This window comes from Camelus dromedarius, chromosome X (assembly GCF_036321535.1).
Source record: "Camelus dromedarius isolate mCamDro1 chromosome X, mCamDro1.pat, whole genome shotgun sequence".
Lineage (NCBI taxonomy): Eukaryota > Metazoa > Chordata > Mammalia > Artiodactyla > Camelidae > Camelus > Camelus dromedarius.
The window spans coordinates 38,088,104-38,110,640 of record NC_087472.1 but is presented as its reverse complement, the minus strand read 5'-3'; the positions used below and the strand labels follow the sequence as shown (position 1 = coordinate 38,110,640).

Below are 22,537 nucleotides of genomic sequence, written 5' to 3'. Positions count from 1 at the left end.
CCCTGAGTTCTGGGATTATTCTGAGGGGCTTGTAAGGGCTGTGCACTGAAATGGTAACAGAAGGCAGGGAATGAAAAGACCTCTTTCTCCTGGAGGCTGCTTGGGATCCTGTAAACTGTGCTTTTAGCGACAGAAAAATGACATGGATCTCAAGGGTGTTGCAGTGATTCAGTCACCCACAGACCCTCCACCACTACCTCTACTGGAAGAGGCTGGACACTAGCCGCTGCTGGGGGGACACACAGTGCAAGAGTGACAGATATTGGAGATATCTCACTAGTGTTGTGATCAAATGAAACTGCCACCTGTTAAGCCTCATTTCCATCAGTGGGATAGCAGTTGGTCCCTCCCTGGGTGTGATGAGACTGATTTGATTACATGTTTATGTAAAATCCCAATAAAAACACCTTGAATGGGAAACAGGTTAACCTGGGAAGCCACTAGTTTTCAGGCACTGGGTTCATCAGAAGTTGGGTCTTCATTCCATCATCCAGGGGTCATCTATGAAGACGTTCTCAGACATCTGACACAAGATCATCAATAAGTTCAGCCAGAACTTCAAAAAGTTGTAAATCACTTGTGTAAAATTGCCAAGATTGGACAACTGAATGTCTTTCCAATGATTAATTTATAGGTCACATTGAAAACCTACTGGTTTTGTTTAGGGAAATTTTGTATTTAAAATGTTAATAAGAAGGGGGTATAGCTCAGTGGTAGAGTGTGCTATTAGCATGCATGAGGTCCTGGGTTCAACCCCCAGTACTTTCGTTAAAAAAATAAATAAAAATAAATAAATAAACCTAATTACCTCCCCTTCCCCAAAACAAAAGACTCAATAAACTTCAAAAAAAGTAAAATGCTAATAATTATTAGTCTGTTTAGAAAGTTGTGAGATAGTTTATAGCAACTCGAAAACATTTTAATGTGGTACAAGATAATGTAAACGAATGAGTCTTCTGTTATTTTTAGGACCTAATTTTTAAATGTTGAACGAAAATGGCTTGACGACATTACAAAAACAATGAATGTGACGTTAAAAGGAACAAAAAGGAACAAAAATTAAAAAAAAAAAAGAAAGTTAAGCCGCTCCTTTCACTCTGCTTCCCCTCCCTAGCCCATTTTGGTGCAGCAACGTACCCAGTGGGAACATTAGTCATATAGTATAAGAGCCCTCAAAGAAGCAGCAGGAAAGGCCGGAGCCAAGGCTTGGGGGTGGATGGGGGATGCAGACCCTCCCTGGTAACCAGAGAAGGGCAAACTCCAACCGCAGGGAGGTGATGCCACTTGTGGGCCCTCAGATTGGAGAGGAGCGAAATGAGTGACGGGGCCTCGCGCACAGCTGGGTGGAGGGGGAGATCACGCGTGCGGAGGTGGAGGGGAGGGTCCCGTTGAACTCCCCGCCGGCTCGGGGGAGGGGGGTCGGAGGGCGAGCTCGGCGGTGACGCGAGGCCCTCACGTGACCGGGAGCTGCAGAGCGACGCAGCCTTCGGTGCAGTCGTCACTCCTGTCTGGGTACCAGCTCCCCCAGGCCCTGCGCGCGGCGGGCTGGCATCGGGCCCAGGGAAAGCGGAGCAGGTAAGGCCCCCGGGGCCCGCGCGCCGAGGCCAGAACGGCAGGGGATTGCGACCCCGGGAGCGGGTCCGGGGGTGGGGGACCAAGCGGGCTCAAGTTCCTGGAGCCTTCGCTCTCATTCTCCCGAGCCCTCCTCCTCCTTGCCTACGTACGTCTGTGCGGGGGAACCGTGGCCTTTGACAGGGCGGATGGTGGGGGGAGTGTCTCAAGAGGGAAATGCAGAGATTGAGATACCCCATCCTTTCTGACTCTAATCACTGACCACACACGTCCGCTCCTCTTCCTGCTCGCTTCCGTGGAAGGGACACGCCACGGTGGCGTTTGCAGAAAAAATGGTGGGCCTTAGTGACTGGACGGTGGGGTTGGTGCGGGTGGCGTCTGTCTCTCAATGTGGGGAGGGACGTTTGATAACTGGGTTCCTGAATCCAGAAAAGCGAGTTTGCGGATCTGTGTCCTGGTGTGCTGGTCCAAATACTCAGCGCCTTTACTCTCTTCTGTCTGACGGACAGTAGTTCGGTGTGGCACTGTTTGTGGAGAGGCGAGGGAAGGAGAGGAGAAAACCGCGCAGGATCTGCGGAGGTTAGTGTGGGCACGGGCACTCTCTGTGAACCGCTGAAGTTCTGTGTGAATTCTCTATGACAGGAACTTAGGCGCCGCTATCTGGTTGGGATATGTGGTGGGGCTGCCTAGGGGACTTTCTCTAAACTGTGTTCCCAAGCTTAGGATTTTTAACTTTAATTGTATATTGAAGACCAGTAAAGATAGAAATTTTTCAATGGATTCTTTTATTTGCACTTCAGATAATATTGGGAAAATACAAATTGGTGTATCAAAGAATTCCTTTTTTTTTTTCCTGGAGCTAAGCTTTGCAGGGGTGGGGTGGTGATTTTGCAGAAGCAAAAGCCTTCCCTCTCACACCTTGTCTTTTCTGCTGGTGACTCCTAGAGATGGGTTTAAAGGGAAGTAGATGGCAGTAGGCTGTGATTCTAGAACATGGGATCTGGGGGCCTCCATCTTGCCTGAGGTTTTCCAGTTTTCCGTGCTTCCTCACCTGTCTATACATCTTGGTGAAGGAAATGATGGACTTTGGGGAGAAGCCCTAGAGTCCTACGGGTGGTTTGAAAATAATTTGCATCTGTTCCTCCGCTTTTCCCTGCCTCCCTTTCCCACCCTGCCCATTTCAGTGATGGAGAAGCCCTAGGTTTTCCTTGCCAGAGAATGGGTCTCTAAATCCAGTAAGGCAGGTTCTGGGACTCACATTTTAGGTGCTGGGATGTCACAAACACTCAACATTCACCTTCTGCCTTTTCTCTGTTTGTTCTTAGGTCTTCCCATAGGCTGACAGTAGGGCTGTTTACCACTGAAAGCAAGGGAAAGTGGGAAACTGGCCTGAAACTGTGGAGGTTGGTGTGAAGCTGGGCAGTGCCTGGGGATAACAAGAGAGGGTGGGCACATAAGGTGGCTGAGAATTGAGAGGGTCTCAGTGGAGGGTATTTCCGCCTCTCCTACTAGATTTCCACAGTGTTGCCTCACCTCCCCCTCTCCAACTGATTTCAGTGCAGGAAATAGGAGGAATATTGGGAGGCTGGAGTGTGACTGAGAGAAGACTTGAGAGAAGGGACCATGAGATGGGACATGTTAGCAAACTGGACATGGGCTCAGGGGTCAGGGAACAAGATGCCTGTCTGTTCTGTAAAGGGCTCAGTCTCTATGACCTGTTTGTTTACTTGTCCATAGGTCTGTTGGCAGGCCTGCTGAAAGACTTGAGACCACTGGAAGGAAAGAAGCAAGGAGGAAAGTATCCCTGATCAGTACAGACTGGTAAGAGGATGGGGACTGCCTGGGCAGATGTCTTGGGTGGGTTGGTGGAGATCAGTGTCCATCTAGTAGGGCTAGTGTCCATACTGGAGGATCCTCAGCCTTTCCCTTCTCCAGCCACCTTTCCCACCATCCTTGTCACTTACCCTAGACCTTCACCTTTATTTTGGTAGAGGGAGTGGGGTAAACTGAAGGGGATAGAGAGATAGTTCGCTAATAATTTATCTGTCACACCAAGAACAAAACCTCCACTCCGGTCTGTCCCTCCATCTGTCTGTCTGTCTCTAGGTCCACAGAGCTCATGAGTTTATAGATCTACTTTAGGGTATATCTCCGATCAAGAGAAGGAAAGAGGCGGAAACTGCCTTGATCACTACAGGTTGGTATGAGGGTGGGGACCTGTGGGAGTGGTGACTAGAGTAGGTCCAGTAAAAATCAAGATCTGAGGGCTTCTCACTCTCTACCATTCATAGTCAGCACTACCATCATCCTTCCCACTGTTCATTTGGTGTAAGGAAACATGTATGGGAGTACCTTGGGGAAAATTGTTAGGGGAAGATGGGGAGGAGATAAAATAAGAGGGATGGAGAGACAACTTGCTGATCATCCTCTTCTCTCACCAAGACATCATTTCTACACTTTCCTGTCTTTCTGTGTATCTATCTGTATGATGCACAGAATTAGAAGAGAAATTTTAGTCCATTTCCTTCCTCCACTTCCAGGTCCACCTCCAGTGGCAGCTGTAGTGGCCTTTGAGTGGCTGAAGACCAGCGCCCTCACAGGCCTACACCCAGACCTACTACCCTCTTTTCCCAGCCTGATTGAGCCCCTCTGTACCTTGTTCGTGCCTTCAGCAGGGGTGATTACATGGGTCGTGTGGAGGTGGGCTGGGTGACTGCAGGACTGATGATCTGGGTTGGTACCTGCTACTACATTTATAGATTAACCAAGGGAAGAGCCCAGAGTGTGAGGAGACTCGCCAGAAATGGGTCCAGAGTCAAGATGGAGACTGTGGTTGGGATACAGAACCAGACCTTGGCCATGAATGAAGCCATGGCTGGGACAGAGATTGAGACTAGACCCAAGGCCAAGACTGGAGCAGAAACTGGAGCAGGAAGTGGGGCTGGGGCTGAAGTAGAGACTAAGGCCACTGCTAGAGCCAGAACCAGAGCCAATTCTCAAGTCAAGGCAACGGCTGGGGCAGAGACAAAGACCCAATCTGAGGCCAAAAGAGTGGCTGGAACAGTGATCATGATAGAGGCCGTGACTCTGACTGAGGCCAAAACCAGTGAAGTGGCCATGAAAGAGGCAGTGACCCAAACTGACTCTGAGACTGGGAGAGTAGTCAGGAGAGAGGCAGTGACCCAGACCAAGGCTAAAGCTTGGTCACTTGTTGCTAGGGCAGAGGACAAGAAAGAAGCAAAGACCCAGACCAAAGCAGAAAGTCATATGTTGGCTGAAAAAGAGACAGAGATGAACAGAGTGATGGTGATACAAAATGAGGCCTTGGCAGTAACCAGGGAAGTGGCCAAGATGAGTGCCATAAACAAGAGTGGAATTGTGGATGAGACAAAGGCAAGAGCTGTGGAAGAGACTGTGAGTGTGGCCAAAACCCAGTCTGAGGCCAGGCCTGGTACCAGAGTTGATGCTAAGGGAAATTTTAATACCACATCCAAGGCAGAAGCTGGAGCAGACATGGGGTCCTGTGCACTGTTTCAGGCTGTGGCCAAGATCCAGGTTGATGACGGGCCTGGTACTGAGGTTGAGGCAAAGGGGAATTGGAAAACTGTGTCTCAGGCAGGGTCTGTGGTAGTCATGAGGGCTTCTGTTCAGCCTCAGATTGTAGCCAACGCCCAGACCGAAGTCATGCCTGGAGCAACAGTTGATGCTGGGGGTAATGTCAATGCCATATGTAAGGCAGGGGTGGGGGCAGATATGAGTGATTCTACACAATCTCAGACTGTGACCAAGAAACAGCTTGAGGCAATGTCCGGTGCCAGGGTTGATGACAGGAGAAATACCAATGTCACATCTAGGGTGATGACTGGAGCTGACATGAAGTCTGCTGCTCAGCCTCAAGCTGTAACCAGGGCTCAGGCTGATGTTATGCCTGATGTCAGGATTGAGGGTAGAGGCAATCCCAGTGCCACATCTAAGGTGGAGGCTGGAACAGACGTTGAATCCTATACACAGCCTCAACCTATGGCCAATGTCCAGACTGATGCCTTGCCTGATGACAGGATGAAGGCTCAGGGCAATGCCAACACCAAGTCTACAGAAGGGGCTGAGACAGACACAAAGGCACAGTCTCAGATTTCCACCAAGAGCCAGGTTGAGGCCTTACCTAGCACTAGAGGTAAATCTAGGGGCAAAGCCAAAGGCAAGAGTAAAACAGGGGTCGGAACAGACATGAAAAACTGTGCGCAGCCTCCAGCTGGGGCCAAGACCCAAGTTGATGTTTTGCCTGATTCCAGGGTTGACGGCAGGGGTGATACTAATGCCAATTCTAAGGCAGAGGCTAAGGTAGAACTGTGGGCCTGTGGTCTGCCTCAGGATATGGCCAATTCCCTGGGCGACACCTTGCCTGGTGCCAAGAATAAGGTCCAGAACAATCCCAATGCTATATCTAAGTCAGGGTCTGGGCCACATACAAAGAGCTCTAACCAGCCTCAGGCTATGGCCAATACCCAGGGTGAAGCCTTGCTTGGTGTCAAGAATAAGGCCCGAGGCACACCCAATGCTGTGTCTGAAGCAGGAACTGAGCCAGGCACAAAAGTCTCTGCCCAGCCTCAAACAGATACAACGGGTTCTACTCAGCCCCAGGCTGTGGCCGATGCCCAGGATGAGGCCTTGTGTGGTACTAAGAATAAGGTCCGGGGCAATCCCAGTGCTGTGTCTAAAGCAGGGACTGGGCCAGATACAAAGAACTCTGCCCAGCTCCAGGCTGTGGCCAGTTCCCAGGGTGAGACTTTGCCTGGAGTCAAGAATAAAGTCCGGGGCAATCCCAATGCTCTGTCTAAGACCGAGACTGGAGCAGATACAAAGAGCTCTGCCCAGCCTCAAACAGATACAACGGGCTCTGCTCAGCCCCAGGCTGTGGCCAATTCCTGGGGTGAAGCTTCACCTGCTACTAAGAATAAGGTCCGGGACAATTCCAATGCTGTGTCTAAGGCAAGGTCTGGGCCAGATACAATGTTTTCTGCCCAGCCTCAAACAGATACAGCAAACACTGCTCAGCCCCAAGCAGTGGCCAGTTCTTGGGGTGAAGGCTTGCCTGGTGTCAAGAATAAAGTCCGAGGCAATTCCAATGCTGTGTCTAAGACTGAGACTGGAGCAGACACAAAGGGATCTGCACAGCCTCAAACAGATACAGCAGGTTCTGCTCAGCCCCAGGCTGTGGCCAGTTCCCAGGGTGAAGCCATGTGTGGTACCAAGAATAAGATCCGGGGCAATCCCAATGCTGTGTCTAAGGCAAGGACTGGGCCAGATACAAAGGGTTCTGCCCAGTTGCAGGCTGTGGCCGGTTCCCAGGGTGAAGCCTTGTGTGGTACCAAGAATAAGGTCCGGGGCAATCCCAATGCTGTGTCTAAGGCAGGGGCTGGGCCAGATACAGCAGATTCTGCCCAGCCCCAGGCTGTGGCCATTTCCCAAAGTGAGGTCTTGCTTGGTGCTAGGAGTAAGGTCAGGGGCAATCCCAATGCTGTGTCTAAAGCAGGGACTGGACCAAATACAACAGGCTCTGCTGCACCCCAGGCTGTGACCAATTCCCAGGGTGAGGCCTCACTTGGTGCCAGGAGTAAGGTCAGGGGCAATTCCATTGCTAAGTCAAAGGTAGAGGCTGGAGCATGTATGATGGGCTCTGGGCAGCATCAATCTGTGTCCCATTCCCAGAGTAAGACCTTGTCTGGGGCAAAGGACAAAGCTATACCTAAGTCTGAGGCAGAAGCCACAGATGTCTCTGTAAAGCCCAAGGCTAAGGCCACGCTGACTTCTAAGAGTGAGGGTGGGGCAGGTACTCAGGCCTGCAGAAAATCTCAGCCTAGGGTCCATGACTATTACTGGAATGGGATTGGTATTGAGGACTGGATTGCTTCTGAGCGATGGATCAAATTTAGGTTTCAAGCTAGGGATGGCTACTGGGAGAATAGCATGTCCTGGGCTGATGATGAGAATGAAGCCAATGTTGAGTCCTGGAATGGGGCTAGGAGTGAGAATGAGGTTGGGATTCAGTCCTGGACTGCAGCTGGGGACCAGGCCAGTGGGGGGCTGTGGGCTGGGAGTCACACCAGCGACCAGTCTTGGGCTGGGGGCCAGGCCAGTGGGGGTTACTGGGTAGAGGCTGGGGACAAGGCCGTTGGAGGGTCCTGGACTGTGGCTGAGAGCCAGGCCAGTGGGGGTTCTTGGGCTGGCACTGGGACCCAGGCTATTGCAGTGCCCTGGACTGGAGGTCAGGCCAGTGATAGTTCCTGGGCTGGAGGCCAAGCCAGTGGGTTGTCCTGGACTGGGGGAGACACCATTGGAGTATCCTGGGCTGTGGTTGAGAACCAGGCCAATGGAGCATCCTGGGCTGGGACTGAGGGACAGACTAGTGGAAGGCCCCAGGATGGGGCTGGGATTCAGCCTAATGCAGGGTCCTGGGCTGCTGCTACACCTGGGAATGTGGTTAATATTGGGTACTGGGCTGTGGCTGTGGACCAGGCTACTGGAGGGTCCTGGATTCTGACTAGTGACCTGTCTGGTGGTGCATCCTGGCTTGGGACTGGTGATCTGTCTGGTGGTGGATCCAAGCCTAGACTTGAGGATCAGACTAATGGGAATGTGTCCTGGGCTGGGGCTGGATTGGGGCCTGAGGATCAGTCCAGTGGAAGGTCCTGGGCTAACACTGTGGACCAAGCCAGTGGAGGGTCTGGGCTGGGGGCTGTGGATCAGACCACTGGTGGGTCCTGGGTTAGGACTGGAGAACAGGGCAATGAAGGGTCTAGGGCAGGGTTTGCAGACCAGTCCTGTGTTGGGTCCTGGACTGGCACTGGAAACCAGGCCAGTGAAGGATTCTTGATTGGGGCTGTGGACCAGGCCACTGGAGGTTCCTGGACTGCGACTAGTGATCAGTCTGGTGGTGGGTCCAAGCCTAGATTTGAGGACCAGGTTAGTGAAGAAGGGTCTTTGGCTGGGGCTGGTGGCCAGGCTGGTGGAGAGTCTAGGTCAGGACCTGAGGACCAGTCCAGTGGAGGGTCCTGGGCTGACTCTGGGGACCAAGCCAGTGGAGGGTTCTTGGTTGGGGCTGTGGAACAGGCCAGTGAAGGGTCCTGGGCTGTACCTGGGCATCAGGCTGGTGGTGAGGCAAAGCCTAGATTTGAGGATCAGGCCAAATCTGGGAGAGTGTCTTGGGCTGACAATGGGAGCCAGGCTAGTGCAGGGCCCAGGGACCAGTCTGTTGGAGATTCCTGGGCTGCCATTGGAGACCAGGCCAGTGGAGGATCTAGGCCAGTGCCCGAGAATCAGTCCACTGGATGGTACTATGTTTGCAGTGGGAGTCAGGTCAATGCAGGAGGGTGCTGGAGTGGGGCTGGTGGCCAGGCCATTGCAGGGCCTGGGCTTGGGCACATGAACCAGTCAAGTGGAGGGTCCTGGGCTGGCACTGGGAGCCAGGTCAGTGGAGGGTCTTGGGCTGGGGTTGGGGATCAGGCTGGTAGCTGTCCCAAACCTGGATTTGAGGATCAGGCTAGTGGAGGAGGGTTCTGGTCTGGTGCTGAGCACCAGGCCATTGGAGGGTCTAGTCCAGGGCCTGCAGGCCAGTCCAGTGGTGGGTCCTGGGCTGGCACTGGGAGTCCGGCCAGTGGAGGGTCTTGGGCTGGGGCTGGGGATCAGCCTGGTAGCTGTTCCAAACCTGGATTTGAGGATCATGCCAGTGGAGGAGGCTCATGGGTTGGCACTGGGGATCAGGCTGGTGGAAAATCCTGGGCTGGGTCTAGGACTGGAAATGAGGCCAGTGGAGGGTCTAGCCTGGGGCCTGAGGAGCAGGCAAGTGGAGGGTCTTGGGCTAGGGCTGGAGACCAGCCCAGTGGAAGGTCTCAGGTGAGTGCCAAGACAGAGGCCAATGAAGGATCCTGGTTTGGGGCTGGGAGTGAGGCTAGTACAGGGTCCTGGTTCTGGAGGGGGGAAGAGGCTGCTATTGTGTCTAGTCCTGGAGGTAAAAATGAGGCCAGTAATGAATCCAGATCAGGGGTTGGAGAAGAGGCTATCATTAGTTCCAGATTTGGGGCTGAGGAGAAGGCCATTGTTGGGTCCTGGATCAGATCTGATGAGGCCGCCTGTATGGATTCCTGTGTGGGGGCTGAGGCTGGGGTTGGGGTTGAGGCCAGGCAGGAGTCTTGGCTCTGGGATAGAGATGCAGCCACTACAGGGTCTAGGCTTGGGGCTGGGGAAGAGGCTGGCATGGGGTCCTGGACTTTGGCTGAGGACGTAGATGAGGATGAGCTAAGTAGAACTTCCAGCCCTGATATTGAGGAGATCAGTTTAAGGTCCTTATTTTGGGCTGAGAGTGAGAACAGTAATAAATCCAGATCCAAGCGTGAGAAAGTTGTTAATTTTGAGTGTGGGGCTGGAGATAAGTCGAGCACCAAGGATAAGCTTCAGACTGCTGATGGAGTTGATGTAAAGTCTGGGTTCTCAGATGGTAATAAAAATAGAAGTGAGGACAAATCTGCACCCAAGACTAAAGGCAAAAAGTCAGCTGAGTCAAGAGTCACATCCGTGGTCCCTGGGGCAGGAATGGGGTCATGGGCGGGAGCCATGATCTGGACAGAAATGAAATTTCCATACCAAAATGAGTCCTCCTTCCCACCTGCAGATGAGCTCAGAAAGCAGATCAGGTCTGGGGAAAAAACTCAGGCCTGGGCCTGCCGCTGTAAACGTGAAACTAATATGGATCCTCAAGAGCTTGAAAAACTCATCTGCATGATTGAGATGACTGAAGATCCTTCTATTCATGAAATAGCCAATAATGCTCTCTATAACAGTCCTGATTGCCCACTTTCCCATGAAGTCATTCGTAATGCAGGTAGAATCTCAATTATTGAAAGCTTGCTCAATAATCCCTACCCCAGTGTTAGGCAGAAAGCTTTAAATGCACTGAATAACATCTCAGTGGCTGCTGAAAATCATAGGAAGGTTAAAACATACTTAAATCAAGTATGTGAAGACACCGTCACCTATCCCTTGAATTCAAATGTGCAGCTGGCTGGACTAAGATTGATAAAGCACCTGACTATTATTAGTGAATATCAGCATATGGTTACAAACTATATTTCAGAATTTCTTCGTTTGTTAACTGTGGGAAGTGGAGAAACTAAAGATCATATTTTGGGAATGCTTTTAAATTTCTCTAAAAATCCATCTATGACAAAAGACTTGCTCATTGCCAATGCACCAACATCATTGATTAATATCTTTAGCAAGAAAGAAACAAAAGAGAATATTCTTAATGCTCTTTCACTATTTGAAAATATAAATTACCATTTTAAAAGAAGAGCAAAAGTATTTACCCAGGACAAGTTCAGTAAAAATTCTCTCTATTTCGTATTCCAACGACCTAAAGCGTGTGCTAAGAAACTTCGAGTCTTAGCAGCAGAATACAATGACCCTGAGGTGAAAGAAAGAGTTGAGCTATTATTAAGTAAACTCTGATTAGTTGTAATTTTCCAAACAAATTTGAGTAATATTTTGATTTTGCAGCCTGGAAGTAATGCACATTGTAAATTGCATTATAACTTCTAAACTGATGTTGCTTATGATGGCCTATAGCTGGGCCATTTTATGAACACCAAATGAATTCAAACTTGTACTAAAAATACATGTGTTGATTCTTTCCTTGTCTGGATTGAGATATTTTTGGTATGCTTCATGAGCAGAAACTGAACTGATTCTTCATAAGTAAGGTAATCTTTGGTCCTTTGTGTGGACTTATGTTTATACATTTGAGACTTTATTTTTATGTCATCAATAAAGTTGTGTGTTTTAAGCAGAAAAAAGACATGTCTTTGTCTATAAATTTATGATGTATTTGGAAAGGCAAGATGTGTGTACACAAAAGGATACTGACAAAACTGAGAATCTCTAATCATGGCCAGCTGTTTCCTATTAGTTCTTAGACGCAGCAGGAACTTCTGCAGGCAACAGCGTTCAGGGAAAATTTTACAGAGGAGGGGACACTTAAGTAAGTTGGGCATGAAGGATAGGGTAAATACAGGGCAGGAGGGTACTGGAGGAAGGAGGAATGATGGGAAGAAAGGCATGGAGGTGGGACTCCTACCCCAGAGAGAGGAGGCTGGCCTGCCTAGTAGTGTCCTGAGAGGAAGTGATGGGAAATGCAGTCCAGCAGTTGGGTTGAGTCCGATTCACGGAAGATCTTCAGTTTATATACTGAGGTGTCTGTGTATTACTCCACCCACCCCTGAGAGACACCAAAGCCTTTTGTGACCAGAGGAATAACAGAATGAAAGGAAAATGATGTGGCTGACTTGTGTGCAGAATGGGTCAGAGTTGGGGTGGGGACTGGAGTGGCCCCTGGAGAGTGGAACACCAGTTAGGAAGTTACCGCCACAGTTCAGGCATAGATGCTAAGGGCGTGAAGTTTCACTGCTGGCCATGGGAGTGGTAAGGGGAGGAAGGAAGTGAGAGACGCTTTGACCAAAGAAGTGCTGGAACCTATCCTGGGGACATACAGAGAGGGACAGTTTTATTTTAGGATCCTGAGGACATTTGATAGGAAAACATCCTCTTTCTTGTCCAGCTCTGGTATGTATGTGAGTGAATACATTAGTTATTATTTTGAAATAATAGGAAAACGTAGTAGAAGAAAGAATAAATTTTCACGCTTCTATCATATTTCTTTTATAAAGTTGGTTGGGGCAGGGCCTTTGTGGAGTGCTCTTTGACCCAGTAATTCCACTTGTAGAAATGTGTCCTTAGGAGATATAATTGGCTTGTACAAGGCTGTGCATCTTTGCACTGTTTTGAAGAGTGAAAAATCGTAAATGACCCGCGTGCCTTGAAATAGGCACTTGGCTAAGAAATTAAGGTATGTCTACAGATTAAAGATTATTCGCCTCTTGAAAATGTTGATGGGCAACTGCACTTATTTGCATGGAAAAAATTCAGCATATAATCTTAAATGGGGAAAATAGGCTGCAAAAGCACATGTTATACTTTTTATGAAGAAAATATATATATTTAAATGATCTCTATATATGAACTTTGATGTGTATACTCTGAGAATGTGAATAATTCTCTGTGGATGTTAGATTAATGGGTAATTTTATCTGTTTTTTTGCTCAGCTATATTTTCTGATATTTATATAATAAACCAGGGATTTCTGCATAATTTGCCAAAAGGAAATGGATGAATTCAGGCTAAGCAGCCCTGTCAATAACATTTCAGGGGACTAGAGCGAAAGTATAAATGGCGATTCACATATTTATGTCTGAATATTTGGAAGGCATAAGTTAAAATTTTAAAATAAATATTATTTAAATAAAACCATTAATAAAGCATAACTGTTTGAAAATTTAAGTCTTATTAATCGTTTTGACATAAAACTTTTCTCAGTTCTAGCATTTGATGGTGACTAACTTTCCAGTGGAAAAAATGATGTCACACTTCTGAATTCTGCAATCTACTGCCCTAATCCTCCTTTAGGAATAAAGAGTTTGTTATTTCAGTTGCTAGGAGTGCTGCCAGCAGACAGCCCTCAGCTGTCAGCCCACTTCAGGTATTGACTGAGCCAGAGAGCCACCTCTCCCAAGGTCATACCTACTTCCTGAGGTACTTCACATTCGGTGACTGGTCTACATGGGCTTCTTGCCCCATATGGGGCAGACTAACTTCTCCTTTTGTCCAATCCTGCTTCATTTTTTTCCTTTCCACAGGTTTTGATCCCAAGAGCATTCCCTAATAAAAGCCCTTCATGCTGAACTCTGAGTCTTCTCTCCAGGAAGCCAACCCACAACAGTTGGTACAAGAAGAGATTCAGAAAAGCATACACTGTGATGAAATTTTGGAGATGGATTCCCCTGCTGCCCAGCTGGCAATGAGGACCCCATCATTCGTGGTAGGTGGAATAGATAAGCACATGGAATAGGTGGCAGAGGAGTTGTTAGCGCTTTCACTGGTGGTGAACTGGAATAGCACTGGTGGCTTGTGGTAGACCTTTGAGAAATATGTGAGGACTATTAAATATAAGGAAGGCCAGAATATTGGGTGGCTCTTGCTAAGCTTGACTGACCTCTAGAAAAAATAATGAAAAGCTGATATTGAAATCAAGCTTCAAAGAAAGTTAAAATCCCAACCAAGACAAGTCTGCTTGATCAGTGCTCTGGTTAGCAAGAAATGTGACCCTGACACCTGGAATGGGGACATCTGGATTGATGTCCCTTATAATCTTAAATCCTCAGATTTCCCTGAACCTCTTGAGCATTCAGAATTATCCCACTCCTTCCTATTATGGGATAGTGCTTCACCTCACTTGAACATGCAGAATCCTTTCCTCTGTAAGATAATGTGTGTTTCCTGCAGAATCTGCCTCCACTTCCCATACCGACCACTGGGCCTATGTCTAGGGTTAAGTCAAAGCATAACTTCATTAGTGATGTGCTGGACCTCATAATAAAGGAAAAGGACTACCCAAAGAAGGAGCTGCAAGACCTAGCCAGCATGTTCTAGCAGGTGCTGAGGGAGTAAGCATGGGACTGAATTCTGAAGGCCTTGATCAGAGGAGCTTTAAAATATAATTGAATAAGGGAGAATTAATTGATTTGAGAGTTCTTTCCTAGATACAGGAGTTTTAAAAAAATTTAAAACTTTTTGTACAATTTTTAAAGTTGCATACCATTTACAGTTCTTACAAATTGTTGGCTATATTCCCTGTGATGTACGATACATCCTTGTAGCCTATCTTACACCCAATAGTTTGTACCTTCCATTCCCTTACCCCTAAATTGCCCCTCCTAATCCCTAGTGGTAACCACTACTTTGTTCTCTATATCTGTGAGTCTGCTTGTTTTTTGTTATAGTCACTAGTTTGTTGTATTTTTTAGATTCTACATATAAGTAATATCATACAGTATTTGTCTTTCTCTATCTGACTTATTTCACTAAGCATAATGCCCTCCAAGTCCATCCATGTTGCTGCAAGTGGCAAAATTTTATTCTTTTTAATAACTGAGTAGTATTCCATCATATATATATATATATATATATATATATATATATATATATATATATATATATATATATATATATATATACCACACCATGCACAGAATTTAACACCTTCAAAGTATGGAAAAAAACAATGGCCCACATAAAGTGAGGTATAAATGCCAGAAATGCCATAGCAGATTGTGGGAGAAGGGATTAAAGGCTCAGGAAAGTGAGGATGATAGAATAAATCTATTATAAGGCCACAAAACCCTTCAGAGGGCTATGTTCTGCAGGAAGATCCGAAGAGCACACCATTCACTAAAGCTATAAGGAAGGCACTGGTTAGAGGAGCACCAGCATCACTAAGAAGTTCAGTGGTGGCTTGCCTCTGCAGACCAGGGCTTAAAGTAGGAAAGAGTGTTATAGGCTAAGGATCACTGATTGAAATGGTGATGCCGCTGAAACAATAGAGACAGGATGACTGTACTTAATTCTCAAAAGTTAGGTGGATGCAAATACCACAATGCACCACAGTGTCAGAATAATAGGCAGGGAGGCCTGATCTGCAGAGAGTTGTGGAGAGGGTTAATAGAAGACAGTGCTCCTGGTGGATAGATGGTTAAGAGGTAGTTAATGGAATGTGGGTGGTCGATATTGCCTTAAGGAGAATAGGCATCCAACAATTTGTATTCAATCTATACAATAAAAAAATTCAAAGATGCTCAGGAGTCTGAGGAAAGGCACCTCAATGAGAAGTCACACTCCCTTGCTCAGCTTCTGGCCTTAAGTCAGTTTTTGATCCAGAGCACACCATTTGAAGGAGTGGGACATGCAAGAAGCAGGACCATAGAACACTAGTGTAGTAATGATTCCTCCAGTCCTTCCATTTACTAAGATAACTGTGTGCTGGGGAAAGAGGAATGTGCAAGCATCTTGAGGACTGATGACCCTGGTTGTGACTTGATACCCATACCCAGAGACCTAAAGTATCATCATGCCCCACCCTCTCCATTAGAATAGGGGCAGATGGGAGCCTGGAATTAAATGGGCTTCTGGTCTATGTTGGGTTTACAGTGACTCCACTGGGTCCACAGACCCACCCAATGGTTATTTTCCTGGTTTCTGAATGTATAATTGAAATAGATATCATGACATTTGGTTTAAGCCCCATATTGGTTCCCTGTCATGTGGAGTCAGAGCTATTTGTAGATGAGGCCAGGTGGAAGCTTCAAAGTTGTCCTCCTCTTCCTCGGCGAAGATAATAAATGAAAACATATAGATAATATCTTGGAGGGGATGGCAGAGGTTAGTGCCATCTTTAAAGACGTAAAGCTTGCTGGGATGTGGTCTCCATCATATCTCCATTTAATCCACCAGTTTGGGCCCCTGCAAAACATAGACAGAGTATGGTAGATGACAGTAGACTACTGCAAACTCAACCAGTTAGTGACACAGTGAGTTGCCATGTCAGATACAATATCTTTGCTAGAGCAGAATGACATGACCTTAGGTACCTAGTAATCAGTTATTGATTTGGAAAAGTTTTTTTCCTATTCCTATCAGAATGGACCATCATTAAATGTTCACATTCCCATAGAATAACAATATACGTTTATAGTTTTTCCTCAGGTTTCTACTAACTCTTCTGTCCTCTGTCATAATATAGTCTGACAAGAGCTGGACCATCTAAATATAATACTAGTCCACTATGTTGATGACATCATGCGAATTGGACCAAATGACTAAGAAGTAGATAGCATACTGGAGGCCTTGTTAAGACATGTACTCCTGAGGATGGGAGATAAATCCTACAAAGATCCAGGGGCTGGCTACATTAAGTGCAGTTTTTAGGGGTTGAATGATCTGGGGCATACCAGGAGATTCCCTCTAAAGTAAAAGACAAATTACTGTATTTGTCCTTCCCCACAAAGAAGGAAGCTCAATGTCTCATAGGTTTTTGGGGCGGATTCTGGAAGCAGCACATTTTTACATATGGAATTACTGTTTTGACCCATATATTGGATGACACAAAAAGCTGCCAGCTTTGACTGGGACCTAGAGCCAAAGAAGGCCCTGTAGCAGATCTAGGCTGTGATTACAAGCAGTCCTGCCACTTGGTCCATGCAATAAATAGACCCTAAGTTATTAGAGGTATCTGTGTTTGCAGAAGATGCCATGTGGAGTTTTTGGTAAGCCTCAATGGGAAGGTCACAACTTAGTCCAGAACTTAAGTTCTGGAACAAAGCCATGCCACATGCAGTGGAGAATTACATACCTTTTAAAAACAGCTCCTGATAAGCTACTGATAGAGATGAAATGCCTGGCCATAGGACATGAAGTGAACATGCAAGTGACCAGGCAGCCAGAACTGCCCATAATGAGCCGAGTTCTGTCAGATCCACCGAGGTATAACAGTTGGCAAGCTCAGCAGCAAGATGGGAGTTTCAAGCACAGTGAGGACTGGAGGGTGTAAGCAACTGCACAATCAACTAGAACTGACCCTCCATGATACCACTGTTGTGCTAACACCTTTTACTTACCTTACAACTGTGACTTCATGGGGGAATCTTTTTTGACAAGCTGACTGAGAAGGAAAGACCCAAGCATTATTTACAGATTGGTGGGCTTGATATGTGAGTATCAGCAAGTACAGTAACTCCAGCCTGAGAAAGCCACAGTGACCAAGAATGAGGGTCTGGGTCATACCATTAGGCAAACCACCAAGACCCTAAGAGTGATGGGGATCTATAATTGTTAGTGGAAGAGGGATATTATCATTTGCAACTTTGAGACCAGCCGCAGTGTTGGGAGCTATAGTTTGTCCTAAGTTTCCCCCAGGAAGAGAGACCCAACAGGCCCCTGGAAGAACTGATCCCAGAATTTACATAAAGTGAATCTGGGAGATACAAGGGGTGGACTGTGGTGGATGCTGCATTGCCCTGCTCAGAATTCCCTTTAGCAATAAGGGCCTTATTACTTCAGTTGTTAGAAATATTGCCATCAGAAAGCCCTTAGCTGCCAGCCCTCTTCAGGCATTGCACCAGCTGAAAATTGTCTTGTTTAAGATCACACTCCATTCTCAGGGTCCTACATACAATGCCTCATTGATGCTGTGTATAAAGGCCTGGCCCTCTTGCCCCTACTTCAGATAGCTTTGATGTTTCACTCTATCTTCAGAATTCCCTACAGGGTATGTCGAGGCATTCTATTGATAGTCTTGACTGGAATTTGATTTCTCTCTTTTCACTCCTGCTTCTTTCCTCCCTTTTCTTCCATAGGTGTTTATCCCAGAAGCATGCCCTAATAAACCTTCTATACTCCAATCTTTGTCTCAGAATCTGTTTCCTGGGGACTTAATCTGTGACAATGCTTTATACCTCTCTCTCTCTCCAAACGTCCCAAAATCAAGAGTAATATGAATTGTTTAATATTGTGAAATGTTCTCTAGCTTCCAATGTGGCACTGGTACAAATACTGCATTAATTTTTAAAAATTTTTTGTAACCACACACTAAAAAATAAATACAAGCGAGAAAATGTACACTACTGGGAAATGAAAGTTTGTTAAGCAAAAACCTATTGCATTCATGTATCTGAGAAGAAGGCTCTGACAATTTAGCTTGTTTTTTCTCTTCCCTAAGTGGTTCACTGCTAGAATCTTACCTGCAGTCTGAAATAATGTCTGTCTTTTATGTCAGCAGTGACACAACCCACAAATCTTTATGGCATTTGGACATAGTCACCTTTTGCTTAGAGGGGACAGGGAAACAAATATGGAGAAGCATTTTCCTGGAGCCTAAACAGTGTTAGTCAAAATGCAGATGTTTAGGATTATAAGTTGCACTGTGCTGACAATGAGCACCAGATCCCATGTGACACAGGTACCCATGTATTCTTTAATAAGTGTGTGTGTGTGTGTGTGTTTGTGTGTGTTTGTGTGTGTGTGTGTGTGTGTGTGTGTGTGTGTGTGTGTGTGACATGCAGGACCTTTCAAAGAATGGGGTTTAGGGGGCCCTTGTGCCCAGTTCTAGGGGCAGCACTGAGTCTAGGATAGCAGTACATAACATTTCCATGTGGAAAGTGGTCTTATAGCTAATTCTCGGTCTGACTGTGGTCCCAGGTCCCCAGATTCTTACTCTAGTGTTGTTACAGCATACTCATGGCCCAGGGGTTGGTTTAAGGGTTTGGGTACAGTGGCCTTGCTGGGTCATGCACATATGAAGTATAATTTAACATCACTTTTTGAAGATAAAAATACAGTCCTTCTTCTTGGGGAAAAAGGCCCATTTCTGGGAAACACATGAACTACTTGGCCCTGAAGGGAGTGTGGTGTGGGAGAAAGAGTACAATCTGGAGTAGGGAATGGAGGAAAGTATTAACATTTCTTTTCCCTTTCTGTTTTTCATACATGAAGGAGCAGAATTGGGAGAGGAAGGGGATGAATCTGATTTAAACTCTTTGAATTTGAGATCCTTCTGGGACTTTCCAGTGGAGATGCTCAGTGTTCATTTGAAAAGTATGGATATAGAACACCAAAGAAAGGTCTGACTAAAGATATGTATTATAGATGATAACTGAAGCCAGGAAGTGAATCAGGTAGCCCCAGCGAGGGATACAGATTGAAAAACTGAAAACAGAATGCTGAGAAAACTCAATATGCGTGAGAGTTTGGCAAGGAGGAATGCAGAACTGAAACCAAGGGTACAGTCTTTCATCTATGTTACAATGCATATCGCTATATGTTCTTTTTTTCCCTCAAAAATCGTGGTAAAGTACACAAAACATTTACCATCTTCACCATTTTAAAGTACACAGTTCAATGACATTAAGTAATACACCTTTTTTGCATAGCCATCACCACTATCCATCTCTAGAATTCTTTCCATCTTCCCAAACTGAAATTCTGTACCCATTAAGCAATAACTCTCCATTATTTCCTCCTCCTGGCAACCACCATTCTACTTTCTGTCTCTATGAATTTGACCTCTTGAGGTACCTCATTTAAGTGGAACCATACAGCATTTGTCCTTTTATGACTGGCTTATTTCACTTACCATAATGTCCTTGTATTAATCTGCTTGGGCAGCTAGAACAAAATACTACAGACTGGGTGGCTTAAAAAACAGAAATTTATTTTCTGACAGTTCTGGAGCCTGGGAAGTCCAAGATTAGGTGCTGGTAAATTTAGTTTCTGTGAGTTTTCCTCCTAGCTTGTAGACAGCTGTCTTCTCACTATGACCTCACATGGCCTTTTCTTGGTGCATTTATGTGGAGAGAGGGAGTAAGTTTTCTGATTTCTCTTCTTATAAAGACACTAATCTTATAGGATCAGGGATAAGGATCCACCCTTAAAGACTCATTTAGTCTTAATTACTTCCTTAGAGGACCCATCTCCAAATACAACCATACAGGGGGTAAGGCCTTCAAGATATGAATGTTGGGGGGACACGTACATTCAGTCCATAATAGACCCCAAGTTATATGTACAGAATTGGAATCCTAGTCTATGTTCAGTTTCAGAACCTGGTTTTTAAAAATATAATTTTTGTAGTTATAGAATACCATAAGGCTTATAACAGCAATGACAAAAATCCACCAGAACTTTGCTTCATCCTTCCCCACCCCAGATTTCTGCTCCTCAGAGACAATCACTTTCAAATCTTTTAACTATTTCTTCTGGTATCACCTCCATATTTCTAAATAATCTGTGTATACTTTTATTTCTTGACTCTTAATTTTTACACATCAGTTATGACTTTCTACAGTGGAAGCATTCAGTTACCTTAAATTGCCCATCCCATATACAACCACACTTCTCCCACAGTCTCCCAATATATTGTTGTTATATCACTATATTGTATTAAATAAATATTCTATGTTTATATTATGGCTATGTAAATATTATTCACAGCTGAGCTGTGAGAAAGAGTAGTTGAGAACATAGACTCTGCCACTAGACAGCTTGGCTTCAAATCTTGGTTTTGTCACTTAATAACTATGTGATGTTGGGCAGATCTCTTCACTTCTTTCTGCTTCACTTTTCCCATTTTAGAATGAGAATGAAAATAACACCTATTTTATTGTATTGCTGTGATGATTAAAAGATTAAGCACTCACAGTAGTATGTGGCACTTATTATGTATTGTTTTTATGCCTTGTATACATTTTTGTTTTTCCTTCAATTCTGTTTTTGCTTTATGTATTTTGGAGCTTTAGAATTAGGTGCAAATCTGTTTATAATTGTTATATCTTCTTGATGGATTGACCCTCTCATCATTATAAATGGCCCTTCTTTGTTTCTAATAACAATGCTTGTCTTAAGGCCTAATTTTTCTGGTACTAGTACAACCATTCCAAGTCCTTTTGTTACTATTTGCATGGTATATCTTTTTCCACCTTTTTGTTTACAACCTATTTGTATCACCGATTCTGAATATCTTTTGTAGACAGTATATTTTTGTGGATCATATTTTAAAAATTGATTCTGCCCATCTCTGCCTTTAAATTGAAGTGTTTCATCCATTTATATTTAATGCAATCACTGATAAGGTAGAATTTATATCTGCCACTTTGCTATTTGTTTTCTGTTTGTCTTATGTCTTTTTTGTTCTTCTATTCCTCCATTTTGCCTTTTTTATGTTAAATAGGTATTTACTAGTGTACCATTTTCATTCCCTTGTTATTTCTTTTACTATATTTAAAAGTGGTTTTTTTTTTTTTAGTGGTTACCCTGGGGATTACAATTAATAACTTATAAAAATCGAGTTCAGATCAATATCAGCTTAATTTCAAATCATTGCTCCTAATATCTTTATTCCTTTCCCACTCCTTTGCATTTCTATTATTATACAAATCACATCTTTATACATTATATGTACATCAACATGGATTTATTCATATTGTTTTATGAAGTTGTCTTTTAAATCAGATAGAAAAAAAGTAGAGTTACAACAAAATACATTTATACCGTCTTTCATGTTCACCTATGTAGCTGTTATATGTATTTTAACTTTTTGTTGAGTTGGACATTTTAGATAATATGTTATAGCAACCCTGGATACTCATCCTCCACCCAATGATTGTTGTTGTTTTCTGTCATTTGTTTACTATTTGTTGAGTTGGTGGGATTAATTCTGTGGAGTCTATTGCCCCCACCCCCAAATAGTGCACACCTCTGATGTCCCAGCTCAGATTTTTTCCCCTTATTTTTATTTTTTAGCCTGTCTTCTTAGGTTTTGACCCTGGGTTAGCATAAGTTACTTATTGGTCAAAGGTTGTGCTTAAACCTGATTAGATATTTACCCTTTATCATTGGATATGTGTGTAGCTTGGAGGCTGCTCTCACATTTCAGTGAGTTTACATATTTTGCCTCTCCGCCATTCAGCCAGGGACCATTAGCTTGGAGGTTCCTTTTCTGATTGCCCCTGAAAGAGTATAGCCTTGGGCATTCACACATTCTTTCAGACTGCCAAGGATGACTGTGATTTTATTTTTAATCTTGGCTTTCTAGGATTCGTCCCTGGGTCAGAGTAAGATGTGGGTCAGCCAGTGCTTGGTTAGAGGTTGTATTTAAGCTCCTTGTTCCAGTAAGGCTTTTGCCCTATGTTTATGGGTCTGATTGTGGCTTGGGGAATTCCTTTTCAAGGGGAAAAAACACACACACAATATAAGAGCTGTGAGTTAAGTTTCATTCAGGATTTTACTGAGGAATGTATCCCAGGAAACAGCATCTCAGTACCTCTGAGGGGAGTGCTCCAAAGGGGTAGGGGAGAAGCCATTATATATATGATTTTGCCTAGGTAATATATGTAGTTAAGCATACATCTCAGTAAATGTTACTGCTAATCATGAAGAACAGAATCTCACGTAGTGATTTTAGTACTTTTTTGTGTATGGGAAGATGCAAGAATCTGGATTCATTAAAAATTTTCCCGAGATGTACCTAGC

At 45.1% G+C, this 22,537-nt stretch overlaps 1 protein-coding gene across 4 annotated transcripts; it reads left to right on the top strand.

Moving 5' to 3' along the window:
• The first annotated feature begins 2,937 nt into the window (after positions 1-2,937).
• Positions 2,938-20,655, top strand: ARMCX4 (armadillo repeat containing X-linked 4). Of its 4 annotated transcripts, none has more exons than XR_004134837.2 (6): positions 2,938-2,975; positions 3,310-3,393; positions 3,679-3,769; positions 4,113-4,249; positions 13,318-13,499; positions 19,004-20,655. XR_004134837.2 is itself a non-coding variant. In XM_031446681.2 (4 exons), the coding sequence occupies exon 4, from the start codon at positions 4,258-4,260 to the stop codon at positions 11,074-11,076; it is 6,819 nt and encodes a 2,272-aa protein (XP_031302541.1). In that variant the 5' UTR covers positions 2,950-2,975; positions 3,310-3,393; positions 3,679-3,769; positions 4,113-4,257; the 3' UTR covers positions 11,077-11,420. The 4 variants fall into 4 exon arrangements, 1 of the variants encoding a protein (XP_031302541.1); XR_004134838.2 differs by lacking the exon at positions 19,004-20,655 and adding an exon at positions 17,869-18,082 and having other exon boundaries at positions 2,940-2,975; XR_010379446.1 differs by lacking the exons at positions 4,113-4,249; positions 19,004-20,655 and adding an exon at positions 17,869-18,082 and having other exon boundaries at positions 2,940-2,975.
• Positions 20,656-22,537: the final 1,882 nt, after the last annotated feature.